General features: G+C 47.4%; 1 protein-coding gene and 1 pseudogene across 5 annotated transcripts; one reads left to right on the top strand and one right to left on the bottom strand.

The window, feature by feature from the left end:
* The first annotated feature begins 10,213 nt into the window (after nt 1-10,213).
* LOC148147699 (uncharacterized) lies at nt 10,214-11,440 on the top strand (annotated as a pseudogene).
* Nucleotides 11,441-14,557: 3,117 nt separating this feature from the next.
* LOC122559222 (serine/threonine-protein kinase pim-3-like) lies at nt 14,558-18,815 on the bottom strand. Of its 5 annotated transcripts, XM_087993966.1 has the most exons (8): nt 18,675-18,815; nt 18,343-18,443; nt 17,973-18,023; nt 17,040-17,403; nt 16,754-16,930; nt 15,699-16,182; nt 15,610-15,653; nt 14,559-15,435 (listed from the first exon to the last, which is right to left on the bottom strand). In XM_087993966.1, the coding sequence occupies exons 1-6, from the start codon at nt 18,760-18,762 to the stop codon at nt 16,025-16,027; spliced, it is 939 nt and encodes a 312-aa protein (XP_087850092.1). In that variant the 5' UTR covers nt 18,763-18,815; the 3' UTR covers nt 14,559-15,435; nt 15,610-15,653; nt 15,699-16,024. The 5 variants fall into 5 exon arrangements, with proteins under 5 accessions (XP_087850088.1, XP_087850092.1, XP_087850091.1 ...); XM_087993962.1 differs by lacking the exon at nt 15,610-15,653 and having other exon boundaries at nt 14,558-15,565; nt 15,654-16,182; XM_087993965.1 differs by having other exon boundaries at nt 15,610-16,182.
* Between the last annotated feature and the right edge of the window lie 715 nt (nt 18,816-19,530).

The following is a 19,530-nucleotide window of genomic DNA, read 5'->3' as shown; positions in this document are numbered from 1 at the left end:
CTGACCCCGCCCCAGCCCACAGGCCCCGCCCAGCACACCAACAACGCCCGCCCCCCCCTTGGCGTCTAGCCAATCACCGCCCCGCTACACGGTTCCGCTCCTGGGATTGGCCATTCACTGCCCACTACAAGATCCCGCCCCTACATGTGACCAGTCGCTGCACACAATATGTTCCCGCCTCCTGAGACAGACCAATCACTGCCCGCTACACGATCCCACCTCCTCAGAATTTGGCCAATCATTCCCCGAAGTAGTCCCCGTGCACAGGCAGGTCCCGCCCACTCTGGCGCAGCTGATCAATAGCCGCTCGAACTGTGGTCGAGCCTCTTCAAATCTGACCAATCACCTTCGCCTTTCGATCCCCGCCCACTACCGGCCGTGCGCGACACGCAGATTGGCCAATCACGCACCGACAGGATGACGCTCTTATGTCTGATTGGTTTAAGATGATCAATCCTGGTAAGACCCACCAATCAGAGTGACTGTGTATTGCATCAGCCTGCACCAATTAAAGGTACAGTGTCCCATTCGAGGCCGTTCAGCCCATCAAGCCCATCCTATATTTATTAATGCTTCACCTTGTGTCTCAGACAATTTAAAGCTCATCACAGTCCCAGGTCCTACACGCTTTATTCATCCTCAGGTAACTTCCCTCCTTTCCATAAAACATGGGAGCAGAAGCAGGCCATTCAGCCCATCTGCTGCACCAATGATGTCATGGCTGATCTGATAATCCACTCCACTTTCCTGTCTTCACCTTTAATCCCCTCACGGATTAAAAAATCCTATTTCAGCCTTCAATATACTTAATGACCCAGCCTCGACAGCCCCTTGTGGTAAAGAAATTCCACAGATTCACTCCCCTCTGAGAGAAGAATACCCACCTTCCCCATCTCTGCCTTAAATGTGTGACCATTATTCTGAGATGATGTCCTCTAATCATAAACTCACCCAAAAGAGGGGATAAAGCCCTTCAGCATCTATGGAGAAAGAGCATGGGTGCTATCTGACCTGCATTTGTTGTTTTCAGTACGGATTTCAGCATATGCAGTGAATCTTTTTCTTCTGTATCTGCCCTGTTAATCCTCTAATAATCTTGTATATTTCAGTAAGGTTGCCTTTCATTCTTGGAGAAAGTGAGGACTGCAGATGGCTGTCATCAGAAAGGGCTTTTGCCCGAAACGTCGATTCTCCTGCTCCTCAGATGCTACCTGACCTGCTGTGCTTTTCCAGCACCACATTGCCTTTCATTCTTGTATATTCCAATGAGTGTTGAGTCAATCTACACAAAGTCTCATAAGACAATCCCTCCAGACACATAGTGAAGATCCCTGGACAGCCTGCAATGCTGGTATATACTTAGAAATGGGACCCAGAACTGTGCACACTATTCCAGCTGTGGTTTACTAGTGCCTTATATGTGTTTTTTTGACAAAATCTTTCTGTTTTTAATACTCCTGGTCTTTGAAATAAAGGCTGGAATTCTATTTAGAATATAGAGACATTTTATACAGAAAAAAAGACTCATTGCATCCACACTGGTCAAAAACAATCACCTAATGATTCTGATCCCATCTCCCAGCACTTGGCCCAGAGGCGTGTATGCCTTGGCATCACAAGTGCACATCTACATACTTCTTGAATGTTATGAGACTTTCTTCCTCTACTGCAGTAATGGGCATTGAATTCCAGATTCCCGCCACTCCCCGGACAGAAATGTTTTTCCTCACATCACTTCTAAACCTTTGGCTTTGACCTTAATCTATGCCCGCTGTCAATGATCTCTCCATCAAGGAGAAAGTTTTGCCTTCCCAATTATCTGTGAAATTTAGATGGTCGCCTTTCCTGGATGAAGACTCCCAAATCCCTCTGTCTTGTAGTATTCTGCAGTTGCTCCAGTTTAAATAATCAAGCCTGCAGCCCCTCCACAATCAGATCCTTTATTTAAAGTTGTCTTCCCAAACCTCTTTCCCACAAATAACCACTTTTCTCTGAAAGTTATCACAGCTACCACATTCTGCTAACCTGTCTACCCTCTTGAATTTTACCAATATCTTCCATAAATCTTGGATTTCTTGTGAACTGTAAGGAGGATAATGCAAAATTTCACATTTGAAAGTAAGCTGCAACCTTCACTGATTAGTTCATTTTTGTTGTTAGTTGTGTGATGGGCTCCCTCAGGATTGTTCAGCAAATGCTGCACAATCACAGGCTCAAACCTGACAGCAAACATTTTGTTTTGGGTTTTTGCTTATGTGGGATGTTTGAGGCTATTATGAGCAGCCTGCTGTTGTCTCAATCAGCCAATCATTGGCATATATGGTCTACATACCTAGCATCACACTGGCACTGCTATTCATTTACGGTGCTTAGTGCTTTTCTGATCAATGTTAATGAGTGTGGAGCCTGAAGCAAGCTGGTGATTGACTATTGCCTGGTTTGTGTTATTGCCCAAGACCAGTTTCACCTCCAGCATTGTTTCAGGGAGCAGTCAGCTGTGTACAGCTTTATTCCAATTATGCAACCTTGGATTTAATTTTCTGAAGGTACAACAGTGCTGAGCTGTTAGAGATTCACAGTTAATCAGATATAGCTTGTTAACTTCCTCTCTACTGAGCCGCTAACTCATTAACCAATTCTCTGTTTCACTCAGTTGCTGGTTATTCAGCATTTTCTTCACAATAAACCTGGCCATGGATGGATTGGATCTCTCTGCCATGGACTGTATTCTAACAAAGGCAGTCCCGAAGTGAAAAAAAACTCAGCGAGTCATCCCATGAAGCTGCATGTGCCTGAGGTTTGTGTGACCAATCTATGTTGAGTCAGCTGATTTGATGCGGTGTGCCTGGATGAGTTTCAAAATGTCAGTATCTTTGGGGCAGTTCAAGGAGATAGGCCATTCAACCTATGTAGCCTGTGCGAGCCTCCACACTAGCAAACGGGCCCAATCATACTTACTCACTCACTTTCTGTCTCCCTTCACTGACTTTGCCTTCAATCCCATTCTATCCAGTTCTTAGTGTTATCATCATCTCCATCTCACTCTGGGAGTGAATCTCACAGCCTCTGTGTGGGGATATCTGTTGTAAATCTTTGAACATTTAATCCTCTATCCATGGTCCCACTGTGTAATCCTGTGGAAGCAATCTATTCTCCCCATTCTGTCCCATTCTATCATAATTTTAAACACTCAGAATCATTGAATCCCTACAGTGTGGAAAGAAACCATTCAGCCCATCAAGTCTGCACTCACCCTCCAAGGAGCATCACACCAGATCCCTACTTCTATCATATTGTCATGTGACCTGTGGTGTTCTCACAGAAACAGAACCAGTTTTTATTGTCTTTTGTTAATATTTGTAGTTCCTCATTCCAAACAGGTGGTCATAAGTCTGGCTTAGACCCTGTGTAAATCCTTCACAATCTTCCTATAGCATGGATAACCCATTACTCTAACTGACGGCCTACTGAGCTCATACAAGCTCAACATCATCTCTCAGCTTTAACAATGTATGAGCCTAAAATTCCTTTCACCTTGTACTTTGTAAACCTGAGCTGTAGCCTTGGATTTGACTGCATTTCCAACATCCCCCTGCTTTTGCCCCAGTCATCATGTCGTTACCTCCTTCAGCTTGACCAAATGCATCACTGTGCACTTATTGATCCTGAATTCCTATTGATACTTTTTTAAGCCAGAGTACTCTACTATTATAACACCTTCCAATTGATGTGGTTCTGTTCGCCGAGCTGGAAGTTTTTGTTGCAAATATTTCGTCCCCTGGCTAGGCGACATCCTCAGTGCTTGGGAGCCTCCTGCGAAGCGCTTCTTTGATGTTTCCTCCGGTGTTTATAGTGGTCTGTCCCTGCCGCTTCCGGTTGTCAGTTTCAGCTGTCCGCTGTAGTGGTTGGTATATTGGGTCCAGGTCGATGTGTTTGTTGATGGAGTTTGTGGATGAATGCCATGCCTCTAGGAATTCCCTGGCTGTTCTCTGTCTGGCTTGCCCTATGATAGTAGTGTTGTCCCAGTTGAATTCATGTTGCTTGTTGTCTGCGTGTGTGGCTACTAAGGATAGCTGGTCGTGTCGTTTCATGGCTAGTTGATGTTCATGGATGCGGATTGTTAGCTGTCTTCCTGTTTGTCCTATATAGTGTTTTGTGCAGTCCTTGCATGGTATTTTGTACACTACATTAGTTTTGCTCATGTTGGGTATCGGGTCCTTCGTTCTGGTGAGTTGCTGTCTGAGCATGGCTGTTGGTTTGTGTGCCGTTATGAGTCCTAGGGGTCGCAGTAGTCTGGCTGTCAGTTCTGAGATGCTCCTGATGTATGGTAGTGTGGCTAGTCCTTTTGGTTGTGGTATGTCCTCGTTCCATGGTCTTTCTCTTAGGCATCTGTTGATGAAGTTGCGCGGGTATCCGTTTTTGGCGAATACCTTGTATAGGTGTTCCTCTTCTTCTTTTTGCAGTTCTGGTGTACTGCAGTGTGTTGTGGCCCTTTTGAATAGTGTCCTGATGCAGCTTCGTTTGTGTGTGTTGGGGTGGTTACTTTCATAGTTCAGGATTTGGTCTGTGTGTATGGCTTTCCTGTATACCCTTGTAGTGAATTCTCCGTTCGGTGTTCTCTGTACCATCACGTCTAGGAATGGGAGTTGGTTATCCTTTTCTTCTTCTCTCGTGAATCGGATTCCTGTGAGTGTGGCTCTGGTTATCTGTCCGTTTTTTTGTAGATTCCTTAGTGTGTTATTTATCCTATTGGTGAGTTGTGGTGTGGGGTCAAATTCCTTCATTTGGTAGGTGTTGATATCTGCAAGTAGTTGTTGTGCTTTTTGGATGTAATGAGATTTATCTAGGATGACCGTCATTCTGCCTTTATCTGCTGGTAGTACAAAAAAACGGACAGATAACCAGAGCTGATCTACAAAGAATGAAACCGGAAAGCAACAACACCCCCAGATTCTATGGATTACCTAAAGTACACAAACCAGACATCCCACTCAGACCCATAGTATCACTACCAGGGACACCATCATACAAACTGGCCAAAGAACTACAACAGAAACTGAAACACCTGGTCAGCGGATCCAAACACTCTATACAATCAACACAGGAATTCTTGGACATCATCAGAAATATACACATAGACAAAGAAGAAACCATGATATCATTCGACGTGACGGCACTGTTCACTTCGATTGACAAAACCCTAGCCAGAGAAACAATAGCCAACCTACTGGACATACAGAACAGAAAACAGGACGCTGAACCTATCAACAAAGACGGCATATTTAAACTACTGGACTTGTGCCTCACAACACACTTCACATTCAACAACCAGATATACGAACAAATCAACGGAACACCCCTGGGCTCACCGATCTCGGGACTCATAGCAGAGGCAGTTATGCAAAGGTTAGAACAAACAGTCCTACCACAAATTCAACCCAAACTCTGGGTCAGATATGTCGATGACACGTTTGTAATCATTAAAAACACGGAAATAGAAAAAACACACCGGATCATCAACGCCACACTCACAGGAATCCGATTCACGAGAGAAGAAGAAAAGGATAGCCAACTCCCATTCCTAGACGTGATGGTACAGAGAACACCGAACGGAGAATTCACTACAAGGGTATACAGGAAAGCCACACACACAGACCAAGTCCTGAACTATGAAAGTAACCACCCCAACACACACAAACGAAGCTGCATCAGGACACTATTCAAAAGGGCCACAACACACTGCAGTACACCAGAACTGCAAAAAGAAGAAGAGGAACACCTATACAAGGTATTCGCCAAAAACGGATACCCGCGCAACTTCATCAGCAGATGCCTAAGAGAAAGACCACGGAACGAGGACATACCACAACCAAAAGAACTAGCCACACTACCATACATCAGGAGCATCTCGGAACTGACAGCCAGACTACTGCGACCCCTAGGACTCATAACGGCACACAAGCCAACAGCCACGCTCAGACAACAACTCACCAGAACGAAGGACCCGATACCCAACATGAGCAAAACTAATGTAGTGTACAAAATACCATGCAAGGACTGCACAAAACACTATATAGGACAAACAGGAAGACAGCTAACGATCCGCATCCATGAACATCAACTAGCCACGAAACGACACGACCAGCTATCCTTAGTAGCCACACACGCAGACAACAAGCAACATGAATTCGACTGGGACAACACTACTATCATAGGGCAAGCCAGACAGAGAACAGCCAGGGAATTCCTAGAGGCATGGCATTCATCCACAAACTCCATCAACAAACACATCGACCTGGACCCAATATACCAACCACTACAGCGGACAGCTGAAACTGACAACCGGAAGCGGCAGGGACAGACCACTATAAACACCGGAGGAAACATCAAAGAAGCGCTTCGCAGGAGGCTCCCAAGCACTGATGATGTCGCCTAGCCAGGGGACGAAACGTTTGCAACAAAAACTTCCAGCTCGGCGAACAGAACCACAACAACGAGCACCCGAGCTACAAATCTTCGCACAAACTTTGAACCTTCCAATTGATTCTCATCTAACCCTACTGCCCTCACTGGGCTCCTTCCCATCTCCATCCAGTGACCCAGCACACACAGAACTGAATCTTTTATCTTTATCAGTAACAAGGGAACCTGGATTGGAAATAAGGATCTGTGAGAGTGGGAAGAGATAAAAACAAAAGAATCTTTACACAGATGGTTTTGGAGAATCGGTGGCTGCATCTTCACCTACCACTTGGACTGATGGCCTTTGTTGCTCATTTCATCTGGAGTTCAGTTGAATGGGGGAGATCCCATAGAGACTTATAAAACTGGAGTAACCGGGGTAGATGCAGCAAGGATGTTCCCGATGGAGGGTGTGTCCAGAACCAGGGGTCACAGTCTGAGGATTAAGGGTGAACCGTTTAGAACGGATATGAGGAGACATTTCTTCACCAGAGAGCAGTGAGCCTGTGGAATTCATTACCACAAGGAAGTAGTTGATTCTGAAACATTGAGTGTATTCAAGAAGCTGCTAGATATAGCACTTGGGGCAAGTGGGATCAAAGGTTATGGGGAGAAAGCAGGATTAGGCTACTGAGTTGGACAATCAGCCATGATCGTGATGAATGATGGAGGAGGCTCAAAGGGCCCAATGGCCTCCTCCTGCTCCTATCTACTATGTTTCTATCTCAAAATATGCCTCAGTGAGTGGGAGTAGCATCACATGAGTTAATGAAAGGATCATGACTGCAAATCAGGTAGACATTCTGACTGACCAATGGTGAAAGAGGCCTCTCTAGAACATAGAACATAGAACATAGAACAATACAGCACAGAACAGGCCCTTCGGCCCACGATGTTGTGCCGAACATTTGTCCTAGCTTAAGCACCCATCCATGTACCTATCCAATTGCCGCTTAAAGGTCACCAAAGATTCTGACTCTGCCACTCCCACAGGCAGCGCATTCCATGCCCCCACCACTCTCTGGGTAAAGAACCCACCACTGACATCTCCCCTATACCTTCCACCCTTCACCTTAAATTTATGTCCCCTTGTAACACTCTTTTGTACCCGGGGAAATAGTTTCTGACTGTCTACTCTATCTATTCCTCTGATCATCTTATAAACCTCTATCAAGTCACCCCTCATCCTTCGCCGTTCCAATGAGAAAAGGCCTAGCACTCTCAACCTATCCTCGTACCTGTTCTCCATTCCAGGCAACATCCTGGTAAATCTTCTCTGCACCCCCTCCAAAGCTTCCACATCTTTCCTAAAGTGAGGCGACCAGAACTGCACACAGTACTCCAAATGTGGCCTAACCAAAGTCCTGTACAGTTGCAACATCACTTCACGACTCTTGAATTCAATCCCTCTGCTAATGAACGCTAATACACCATAGGCCTTCTTACAAGCTCTATCCACCTGAGTGGCAACTTGCAAAGACCTATGAACATAGACCCCAAGATCCCTCTGTTCCTCCATCTCACTAAGAACCCTACCGTTAACCCTGTATTCCGCATTCTTATTTGTCTTTCCAAAATGGACAACCTCACACTTGGCAGGGTTGAACTCCATCTGCCACTCCTCAGCCCAGCTCTGCATCATATCCAAGTCCCTGTGCAGCCGACAAGAGCCCTCCTCACTATCCACAACTCCACCAATCTTCGTATCATCTGCAAATTTACTGACCCACCCTTCGACTCCCTCATCCAAGTCATTAATAAAAATTACGAACAGCAGAGGACCCAGAACTGATCCCTGCGGAACTCCACTTGTAACTGGGCTCCAGGCTGAATATTTACCATCTACCACCACTCTCTGACTTCGACCGGTTAGCCGGTTTTCTATCCAATTGGCCAAATTTCCCACTATCCCATGCCTCCTGACTTTCCGCATAAGCCTACCATGGGGAACCTTATCAAATACCTTACTAAAATCCATGTATACTACATCCACTGCTCTACCCTCATCCACATGCTTGGTCACCTCCTCAAAGAATTCAATCAGACTTGTAAGGCAAGACCTACCCTTCACAAATCCGTGCTGGCTGTCCCTAATCAAGCAGTGCCTTTCCAGATACTCATAAATCCAATTGGTGATCTTAAAATCCTGTGATGTCAATGGTTTATGATTGTCAATTCTGCTGGGATTGGCTGGAGCCTGGAGTTCCACTGACCAATCACAGTGCCACAGACCCCGTCAACTGGCCAGAGGCCAAGGGTTGAGTTATCATTGTAAGGCCACAACTGAGTGAGTGGCGATCAAAATAACCTGACCAGTTGATGCCTGTGACACATTTATTTTATTCAGTCATGGGACATGGATGTCTCTGGCTGGCCCAGCATTTATTACCCGTCCCTAGTTGCCCCCTGAGAAGGTGGGGGTGAGCTGCCTTCTTGAACTGCTGCAGTCCATGTGCTGTGGGTAGACCCAGAGTGCCCTTAGGGAAGGAATTCCAGGATTCTCATCCAGAGACAGTGAAGGAACAGTGATATATTTCTAACTCAGGATGGTGAGTGGCTTGGTGGGGAACCTGCAGAGGCCGGTGTTCCCATATATCTGCTGCTGTTGTCCTTCTATATGGAAGTGGTCATGAATTTAGAAGGTGCTGTCTAAGAAGCCTTAGTGAGTTACTGTTCTCTGATCCCAGTTAGATGTTGCTATCCTGAAACCTGCCCCCACAATGTACTGCCAGTGACTGAGGCTAGCCCAGACCCTAGACGAAGCTGTGAGCTCTCACAGACTTACTGAGAGAAAGACCTTCAACCCACACCCGGGGAGGGGTCAGTCTGAACTCAACAACTACTCTCCTAAAGTAGACAGTCATCTGGAGGTGAAAACAGGAGGTGGAGACAAGGATCAGACATCACCAAGAGTTTGTGAATGTAGTTTGCCCAGTTTCCTGTGAGCACAGGCAGATCCTAGGTCCTGATGAAGGGCTTTTGCCTGAAATGTCGATTTTTCTGCTCCTCGGATGCGGCCTGACCTGCTGTGCTTTTCCAGCATTACTCTAATCTTGACTCTAATCTCCAGCATCTGCAGTACCCATTTTCTTTTAGATCCTAGGTTCGTTGGAGTGTAGCCTCTTCCAGCAGAGGGCAGCCATCTCCACAGGAAACGTCCAAATGTTGCCCTGGAGTTTATAGTTAACACTGTGCAACTAGAGAAAGGCAAGGAAGCGGGAGAAGGCGATTTACAGAACTCAGGATAGCCAGATTGCACACAGCAGGATTCCCGGAAGCACCACTGTCACTATAACTACATAACCAGTTGTTTAAGGGATAAAAACTGAAAGAACTGCGGAAGCTGTAAATCAGAAATAAAAACAGAAGTTGCTGGCAGCATCTGTGAAGAGAAATCAGAGTTAAAGTTTTGGGTCTCATGATCCTTCCTCACCAGACCTGAAACATTAACTTTGATTCCGCTTCACAGATGCTGTCTGACTTACTGAGCTTTTCCAGTAATGTCTGTTTGGTTTGAAGGGATAAAGATTGCTTAAGAAACAGGGGTCAACTCCATTCCTCTTCCTCCAAATATTTGCAACAAGCAACAACATCAACCTGAGCAGCAGCAGGATCTGTTAAATCTCTCACCTAAAAAACAGCAGCTCAGAAAATGTGGCACTCCCTCAGCACTGACCCACTGACAGTGCGGTACTCCCTCAGCACTGACCCTCCGACAGCGCGACACTCCCTCAGCACTGACCCTCCGACAATGTGGCACTCATTTAGCACTGACTCTCTGACAGTGCAACACTCCCTCAGCACTGACCCACTGACAGTGCAGCACTCCCTCAGCACTGACCCTCCGACAGTGCCGCACTCACTCAGTACTGACCCACTGACAGTGCAGCACTCCCTCAGCACTGACCCTCCGACAGTGCAGCACTCCCTCAGCACTGACCCTCCGACAGTGCAGCACTCCCTCAGCACTGACCCACTGACAGTGCAGCACTCCCTCAGCACTGACCCTCCGACAGTGCCGCACTCACTCAGCACTGACCCACTGACAGTGCAGCACTCCCTCAGCACTGACCCTCCGACAGTGCAGCACTCCCTCAGCACTGACCCTCCGACAGTGCAGCACTCCCTCAGCACTGACCCTCCGACAGTGCGGCACTCCCTCAGCACTGACCCACTGACAGTGCAGCACTCCCTCAGCACTGACCCTCCGACAGTGCGATACTCCCTCAGCACTGATCCTCTGACAATGTAGCATTCATTTAGCACTGACTCTCTGACAGTGCGGCACTCCCTCATTACTGACCCTCTGACAGTGCAGCACTCCCTCAGAACTGACCCTCCGACAGTGCAGCACTCCCTCAGCACTGACCCTCCGACAGTGCAGCACTCCCTCAGCACTGACCCTCCGACAGTGCGATACTCCCTCAGCACTGATCCTCTGACAATGTAGCATTCATTTAGCACTGACTCTCTGACAGTGCGGCACTCCCTCATTACTGACCCTCTGACAGTGCAGCACTCCCTCAGAACTGACCCTCCGACAGTGCAGCACTCCCTCAGCACTGACCCTCCGACAGTGCAGCACTCCCTCAGCACTGACCCTCCGACAGTGCGATACTCCCTCAGCACTGACCCTCCGACAATGTGGCACTCATTTAGCACTGACTCTCTGACAGTGCGGCACTCCCTCAGTAGTGACCCTCTGACAGTGTGGCACTCTCTCAGTACTGACCCTCCAACATTGCGGCACTCCCTCAGTACTGACCCTCTGACAGTGCGGCACACCCTCTGTAGTGACCCTCCGACAGTGTGGCACGCCCTCAGTAGTGACCCTCCGACAGTGCGGCACACCCTCAGTAGTGACCCTCCGACAGTACGGCATGACCTCAGTAGTGACCCTCCAACAACGTGGTACTCATTCAGCGCTGACTCTCCAAGAGTGCGGGACTCACTCTGGCTAATATGCTCAAGTCTGTAGAATGGTGTTCGAATATGATGCAATCACATTTTGTCAGGTTTGGGTGCTGGGTCCACTGCAGTTTGTCATTTATATCAATGATTTGGATGTAAAAATAGAAGGCATAGTTAGCAAGTTTGAAGATGACATCAAACTAGATGGTGTAGTGGACAGTGATGAGTATTTCAGAGTGCAATGGGACCTTGATTTGATGAGCCAATGGACCAAGGAGTTGCAGATGGAGTTTAATTCAGGTAGATGCAAGGTATTGCATTTTGGTAAGGCAAAACAGGGCAGGACTTACAGTTTTTAATGCTAGGGTCTTGGAGATTGTTGCCGAATAAAGAGACCTAGGGGTGCAGGTGTATAGTTCCTTGAACGTGTAGACAGGGTGGTGAAGAAGGCATTTGGCATGCTTGCCTTCATTGATCAGAACACTGAGTTCAGGAGTTGGGACATCGTGTTGCGGCTGTCCAGGAAATTCATGAGACCACTTTTGGAATCCTGTGTACAATTCTGGTCACCCTTCTATAGGAAGGATGTTGTTAAACTTGAGAGGGTGCAGAAAAGATTTATGAAGATGATGCTGGCTGGGGCTGGAGGGTTTGAGCTATAGGGAGAGGCTGAATAGGCTGGGCATCAGAGGCTGAAGGATGACCTTACAGAGGTTTATAAAATCATGAGGGGCATGGATAGGGTAAATAGACAAGGTCTTTTCCCACAGTGGGGAAAACTCAAGTGCATAGGTTTAAGGTGAGAGGGAAAAGATTTAAAAGGCACCGAAGGGACAGTTTTTTCATGCAGAGGGTGATGGAACGAGCTGCCAGAGGAAGGTACAATTGCAACGTTTCAACATTTAAAAGACATCTGGATGGGTACAATATTGGTACCACAGCTATTCCCGTTATACATTAATGATCTAGATGAAGGAACTGAGGGCATTGTTGCTAAGTTTGCAGATGATACAAAGATAGACAGGTCGTGCTGAGGAAGCAGGGAGCTGCAGAAGGACCTGGACAGGCTGGGAGAGTGCGCAAAGTAGTGACAGATGGGATACAGTGTGGGAAAGTGTGAGGTTATACATTTTGGTAGGGAGAACAGAGGTACGGACTATATGGGGTAGGTGGCAGGAAAATGAGGTTGAGAAATATACCAGTCATGATTGTACAGAGACTCAATAAGCTGAATAACCCAATTCTGCTCCAATACCTTATGGTCTTCACGGGAACTTTTACTGAACAAAGATTTTATTTCTTGACTTTTAAATAGAATTGAAATTCTCACCTGCCTTGAAGGCACTTGAACCTAAATTCCAACCCAGTAACACAAAACTGCCTTCCAATTCTGACATTTACATTCATTGCTGAACTATCTTAATTTAAATTGTCTTGTTGCAGGATGAGTTTGCTGACTTTTCTAACTGGTCTAGCTAATTTTTGTGTTTGTGCTAATTGGAGTGGAAAGATTGGGGTAAAGAGGCTGGTGATGGGGTGAGGAGAAGTGAGACAGAGGCTGTCACAGCATCAAAAATTTAAATCAGGTTGATTTCCTTGAATGGGATTGTAGTGACTGTTTCTCAGGGATGCAGTAACTGTATATTTGCAATCTTTTAGTTAATGAATGATCACAGCGAGTCAGGCAGCATCTATGGAGAAAAAGCAAGTTAATGTCTCAAGTCTAGATGGCTTCATCAGCGCTCTGATGCAGGAGTTGAGCTCAGCTCTAAAGAAGAGACATCTCGACTCAATAAGTTAGCTTGCTGTCTCTCCATGGATGCTGCCTGACCTGCTGTGATCTCCAGCATTTGTTGTTTTCAGTACAGATTCCAGCATCTGCAGTAATTTGCTCCTAGTTAACTAATGGTCTTTAGTTTGGAAGTTATATTGACTTTTATTTAATGTAAACTTTTTGTATTGATTTCAGATGTGTTTTAGAGATATGCTTAAACCCTGCCTAAAACAATTAGCTTTTCAGATACCAAATTCATAAATCTTTTTCAAAGGAGCTCAGGATTGGGATAAAGACAAAACTCCAAATACATTGAGCCAAATGCAGCAGACAGACTGTACCCAATCCACTGTGACCATTTTTCTCCAAGTTCTGAAGCAGGGTCACAGGACTCAAAATGTTAATTCCAATTTCCTGTCCACAGTTGTAGCCAAACCTGCTGAGTTTCTCCCTCCCTCTCCTCCCCCCTCCCCCCACCCATCTGCCTTTTTGATTATCTCTCACTCCCCCTCTTGGTCCTACCACCCTCCCATACTTTTCCACCAATGACTGCCTCTGGCTGGTAACTTAAACCTTTCCTGTAAATGTATTAGCTGAAGAATTAAAAACCTGGCATTGATTTACCACAAACAGATGAGATGTCATCTGTAACTTTTAAATGCCCTTCAGTGAATCTGGTTTAACTCATGCTAAAGCTGAAAGTGCCATCGCTGTACCTGCCCTGTGAATGTTGCATTTATGTAGCACCATTCAGAACTTTATTTAAAGCCCTTTGCAACATCTTAAGTGTTTTTCCCAAAAAAAAATGAAGGGAGGAATCTGGAACATAAACATTTTAATTTGTCCTGTGGTAACCTCCAACCTCAGAAAATCCCAAGAATAATCAGCTGCTCATGCTGCTGTGGGTATCAGTCTTCTACAGTCCAACCACATTCTGAATCAGGCTTAGGGTTAGGAGAGTGTAGCACAAATCTGCTGATACTCAGACCTACTGCTTACAATCAGCACTGTAATAATGGGGTGGAGTGAATTACAGATGCATTGTTGAGTGGTTAAGAATGTGCACTGAAACAGTTTGGTGTCCCAAGATTGAGAATGTACTCCAGAAATTCTTCAAAAGTCGGTTTTCAGTCCCGTGGTGCAGTGTCAGTAACCAGAGGACACAGATTTAACAGAGTCAGAAAGAGCTTTTTGATGGAGTGAGTTGTGATCGGAGACGTGCTGCCTGTAAAGGTTCACTAATAACTTACAGAAGGGACTCTAAGGAATAATAAAAGGGCTATGGAACAGTGTTGCAATTTAAAGACTAATAGAGTAGCTCTTTCAAAGTCACAGGCAGGAATAGAGAGACAGACAGACAAAATGCTGAGTGAGCTGTAGCAATTGCCATAATTTCACAATTTTTGGATTTATGGAGGCAACAGGCAGTTGGGGAACAGAGCTCTGTACCCCATCACTGGAGACAAATTTACAGTCAAAATGCAAAATGTTGAAACAATTAAATTTTTTTAAGATAGAAAATTTATTCTGCTGAAACATCAGCAGAACACCATACACAAAGGAATTCGATTTTAAATATTAAATAAATAGGCTAATCATTCTAAAGTAAAAAATATTAATTTCAATCTGGCAGATCCCTCACAAGATAATGTGTGATTTTAGTATAGCTAATCTCTGCAGAACACCACACTGATCCCCTGAAATGTACCATCACCATAATGTGAATCAGGAAATTAACCTCAATGCAGCACTTTACCATCTGCACCCAGCAAATGCAAGGCCATACCCTTTCCAGAGGGTCTGTATAATGTCACCATTCTCTACCTCACTCAATTATTCAGCATTCTGGACAAGTGTCAGCAATGACTGAGGCATAGCAAGATCCCAGCCAAACACCCAAGGATGATTGGATGGTGCTGAAGGCAGGAGCTCCAGAAGGAATAGTGTTCCCTGAGCCAATCAGAATCCAAAAGGGCAGGAATCTTCCAGATTATGGCTTTCATTAAGTCACCATCTGAGCTCACTACAGCTGCCAAAGCACTGTAAACAAACATTTACCAATAAAAAAAATAAATAATTGGAGAAATAAAGGACTAAAAACCCTGAGCGTTTCCAATTTTACACAAAAACATTGGTCATTAAACTTGAAGTCACAGTTCAGCTTCTTCCATAGTAACTGTTGCTAGGGACACAGGTTATCATCCCATCAACATCCATTACATAATAAACCATTACATTTGTTAAAATGATACAGAGACTTTTCTTGATCAGTCCCACCAGAGACAGACCTGTCCCCACCAGTACTGTACCCATGTGATACAGTGACAGCCCTGTCCCCACTGGTACTGTACCCCAGTGTTTTACAGCAACAGACCTGTCACTATGAGTACTGTACCCCAGTGTTATACAGGGACAGACCTGTCCCCACCAGTACTGTACCCCAGTGTTATACAGCGACAAACCTGTCCCCACCAGTACTGTACCCCAGTGTTTTACAGCGACAGACCTGTCCCCCACCAGTATTGTACCCCAGTGTTATACAGGGACAGACCTGTCCCCCACCAGTACTGTACCCCAGTGTTATACAGTGACAGACCTGCACCCCTTGGTGATGAGCCTGTACCCACTAGTCACTGTCCCCTTCAACAGAGGTCCTTGGTAAAAGTCCAGTATTCCAAGTAGCCCTCTGGCTATATAATGCCAATAGTCTAACTTCAGTCCCCATGCCAATAAGTCTTCTGCTGTGCTCTGCTGTGGCATCATTCTGTGCCCTGGTGTTCACCCTGAGGGTTGGTGGCCCTCCGTTTCTGCTGGGGTTACCTCGATAGGTAACATACATAGTCTGCTGCCTAGACTCAGCTTTAAGGCTCCAGGAGATCACAAACTCTCGTGGCTGGAGCTGTCCGATAGTTCAAGGCCCTTCATACTCAGTTCCTCAGTGCCCTGCTTCATCCATGGGTGAGACAGGATCTGGTCCAGTGTTGGGCGATCAGATGGCCGGAGAGACAGGCACCACTGGATAAGATCTTGACACTCTAACAAAAACAAAAGAACTGGTCAGATTACAAGAACAGGAATAGGCCATTCAACCCATCCAGCTTACTGTTATTAATACAATCATGACTGGTTAACATTTACTCACCCAACTGACAATCAGAAATCTATCAATCTCTACCTTAAACATCGAGAAAGGGGTGCGTGACAGATGTGAACACAGTGTGAGGAGTTGACCCATTGTAAACATAGTTACTGTGGGCTTCTTTGCTACTACTGGACAATGTGTGAGACAGAATGGGAAGCTGATTACATTCAGATGTTGTGGGATATGGATGTGCTGCTGACTGAGTGTGGCAGCAATGCTGCTGACAAAACAGACAGACAGTCACTAATAAATCCAAACCAGGAATCCAAGTACACCCCTAGTGCATAGAGAGGGTGGAAATCACTTCTTTAGTGCTGAAGAGTCAAGGGAGAGAGAATTGCTAAAAATTAGAAGGAAGGCTGGATAAACAGGAGAGAAAGGAGGACTGCGAGCAGAAGAAACACTAGCATCCTCTGTACATTTCAAACGGAGACTCAATTGATCAAGCAGAGAATGAGACACACCTGCAGAAAGAGGCTGCCGAAAGGGGATAGTTCCTTGTGTAATCTCCTCATCCTGTTCAAAGGGGATGTCTCCAAAGACCAGATCATACAGTAGAATCCCAAGTGACCAAACTGTGGCTGAGCGGCCATGGTAACGGTGATGGGTGATCCACTCTGGGGGGCTGTACACACGGGTACCTGCAACACAACACAATGCAGGTTTGACTGTACACTCGGAGGCTCACGCACAGTGACACTGAGCTGTTGTAGCATGTGAAAGCAAGTGTGCAAGAGAGAGGATATTTACCATCAAAATCTGTGTAGACTGTATCCTGTAGCAATGCTCCAGATCCAAAGTCAATGAGTTTGAGCTCGTGAGTGCGGAGATCCACCAGGATATTCTCATCCTTGATGTCCCGATGGACCACTCCACAACAGTGACAGTGTTCTATCGCCTCCAGCAGTTGCCTGAAGAAACCACGGGCTGTGTTCTCCGTCAGTGCACCATGCTCCGTGATATAATCAAACAGATCCTGCACTGGCTCTGGGCGCTCCATGATCAGGAGAAAGCCATCAGGCTGCTCATACCAGTCCAGCAGCTGGATCACCCCTCGGAATCCAGTTGACACCTTCTTCAGCAGCACAATCTCCAGAGGGACCACAGAGCCATTCTGTCCAAACAGACAAATTAGATCCTTATCAATTACCCCCTTTTGCAAGATAGAGCACATTAACCTCAAATAAATTACCCTCAAGGGAGGACTCCAGACACCATTATCCCCAGAGATGACACTCATCTCTCCTCTATCCTACCCGACGAGCCCTGCACCTCTCCCGAGGAGATGCTCTGCCAGACGTGATCCATATCTCCCCAGCCCTTACTCAGAGCCACATGCTCCAGCCTCACCCAGCAGCAGGTGGGACTAGAACAGAGAGACACATACACAGACAAACAATTTTGAGAACACTTAGACCACTTAATAAGATAAGAGCACATTGTTGAAGGTAGTGGATCAGAATGAATACAGCATTGGCTAACAAGTCAAAGACAGAAGGATAAAGGGGGCATTTTTTTCAAGAATGGCAACCCCCAAGTAGAATGCCTCGGACTTACTGCTGCAGGTATCCCCTATCCCTGTCCCTATTCCAGCCCACCCTGTGAGATTCTCTCAGGTTCCCCGCCTGGGCAGAGTGCTGAGCCACATTGAGCCTAGAGTCAGGAGGTTGAGGAGATGCTCACCAGCAGCTTCCAGTCGGTGATCCTGTCTCTCGAGACATGTTTGATAGCGACCTGGACACAGAGAGAGAGAGAGAGAGAGAGGAGCTCGCATTAATATGAGACAGCATAGTGTGTAGTCCCTGCTCACTCCATCACCCCCACACCATCACCCCACCCCCCCAAATAGAGTCAGACAGCAGGGAAACAGACCCTTCGGTCCAACCAGTCCATGCTGACCGCCTTCCCAACCTGTCCGCTCCACTTACCCGAATGTCTTCTCAATGTTGCAGCTGAACCTGAATCTAACTCTTCCCCTGGAAGTTAGACAGGGGAACCCCCAGCCCCCAGCCCCCAGCCCCCAGCCCCCCAGGGTAGACCGTCAGACACTCACCGCTGCTCCGTCCGAGAGGCGGCTGCCCGAGTAAACCGTGCCGAAGCCTCCGCTGCCCAGCACCGGGCCCAGCTCATAGCATTCCGCAAACCGGGGGCGGCCTGTCCCGGGGGGAGAAACAGAGAGACACACATCACCGTCAGGGTCAGAGCGACAGCACCCTCACTCCCCCAACCCCAGCCACACACTACCCCCCCCCCCCCCCCCAGGGCAATCCCCTCACCGCCCCCCCCCAGGGACAGAGCTTCCAGATCACACCCAGCAAACACATTGTCCCCCCCCGGGATCTAACCCCCTCTTCCCCCCCCCCGCGGGATGTACCCGGTGCTTACCCGGCTCCCGCTCCTTGCCCGTGCCGCCGCCGCTGCTCCGAATGAATCTCTGCACCTTCCGAGCCGGAATCACTCGGGTTGTGGCCATTCTGCCCGCTGTCCCTGCAGCCCCCCCGGGATTCCCGGCGTATCGCTCTCGCTCTGTTGCTGTCCCGCGGTTTTAATCCTGGAGCCTGAGGTGCGGCTCATTCATAGATTCCAGGAACCAATCACAGCCGCGACCCCACACAGCAGCCAATCACAGGGCTCCGAACATGTAGCCGATCCTACTTTTCACCAACAGCAGCCAATGACAGCTCGCGCCAGTATACCGCCCCCTTCACACTTACCCAAAAGGGGTCGTTTCCCCCCACTTTTAGGGTCGGGGAAAATCTCCTCCTCTGTCCTGGGAGTGACCCTCTGTCCTGGGAGTGGGAGACCATCTGTCCTGGGAGTGACCCTCTGTCCTGGGAGTGGGAGACCCTCTGTCCTGGGAGTGACCCTCTGTCCTGGGAGTGGGAGACCCTCTGTCCTGGGAGTGACCCTCTGTCCTGGGAGTGGGAGACCATCTGTCCTGGGAGTGACACTCTATCCTGGGAGTGGGAGACCCTCTGTCCTGGGAGTGACCCTCTGTCCTGGGAGTGGGAGACCCTCTGTCCTGGGAGTGACCCTCTGTCCTGGGAGTGGGAGACCCTCTGTCCTGAGAGTGACCCCCTGTCCTGGGAGTGACCCCCTGTCCTGGGAGTGACCCTCTGTCCTGGGAGTGGGAGACCATCTGTCCTGAGAGTGACCCTCTGTCCTGGGAGTGACCCTCTATCCTGGGAGTGGGAGACCCTCTGTCCTGGGAGTGACCCTCTGTCCTGGGAGTGGGAGACCC

The sequence above is a fragment of the Chiloscyllium plagiosum genome, unplaced genomic scaffold (assembly GCF_037043375.1).
Source record: "Chiloscyllium plagiosum isolate Xiang-an unplaced genomic scaffold, Cpla_swu_hap1 HiC_scaffold_14, whole genome shotgun sequence".
Classification (NCBI taxonomy): Eukaryota; Metazoa; Chordata; class Chondrichthyes; order Orectolobiformes; family Hemiscylliidae; genus Chiloscyllium; species Chiloscyllium plagiosum.
Note: the sequence above shows the minus strand (reverse complement) of the source record. Positions and strands in the feature narration are given on the sequence as shown.

Bases quoted from the DNA above. Each gene is read 5' to 3' on its own strand.
- LOC122559222 (XM_087993962.1), bottom strand. From the start codon at position 18,762: ATGGCCACAACCCGAGTGATTCCGGCTCGGAAGGTGCAGAGATTCATT. The intron at 18,024-18,342 runs GTGAGTGTCTGA...CTCTGTGTCCAG, and splicing joins GCCTCTCGGACGGAGCAGCG to GTCGCTATCAAACATGTCTC. The intron at 16,931-17,039 runs GTAAATATCCTC...GTTGTGTTGCAG, and splicing joins AGTCTACACAGATTTTGATG to GTACCCGTGTGTACAGCCCC.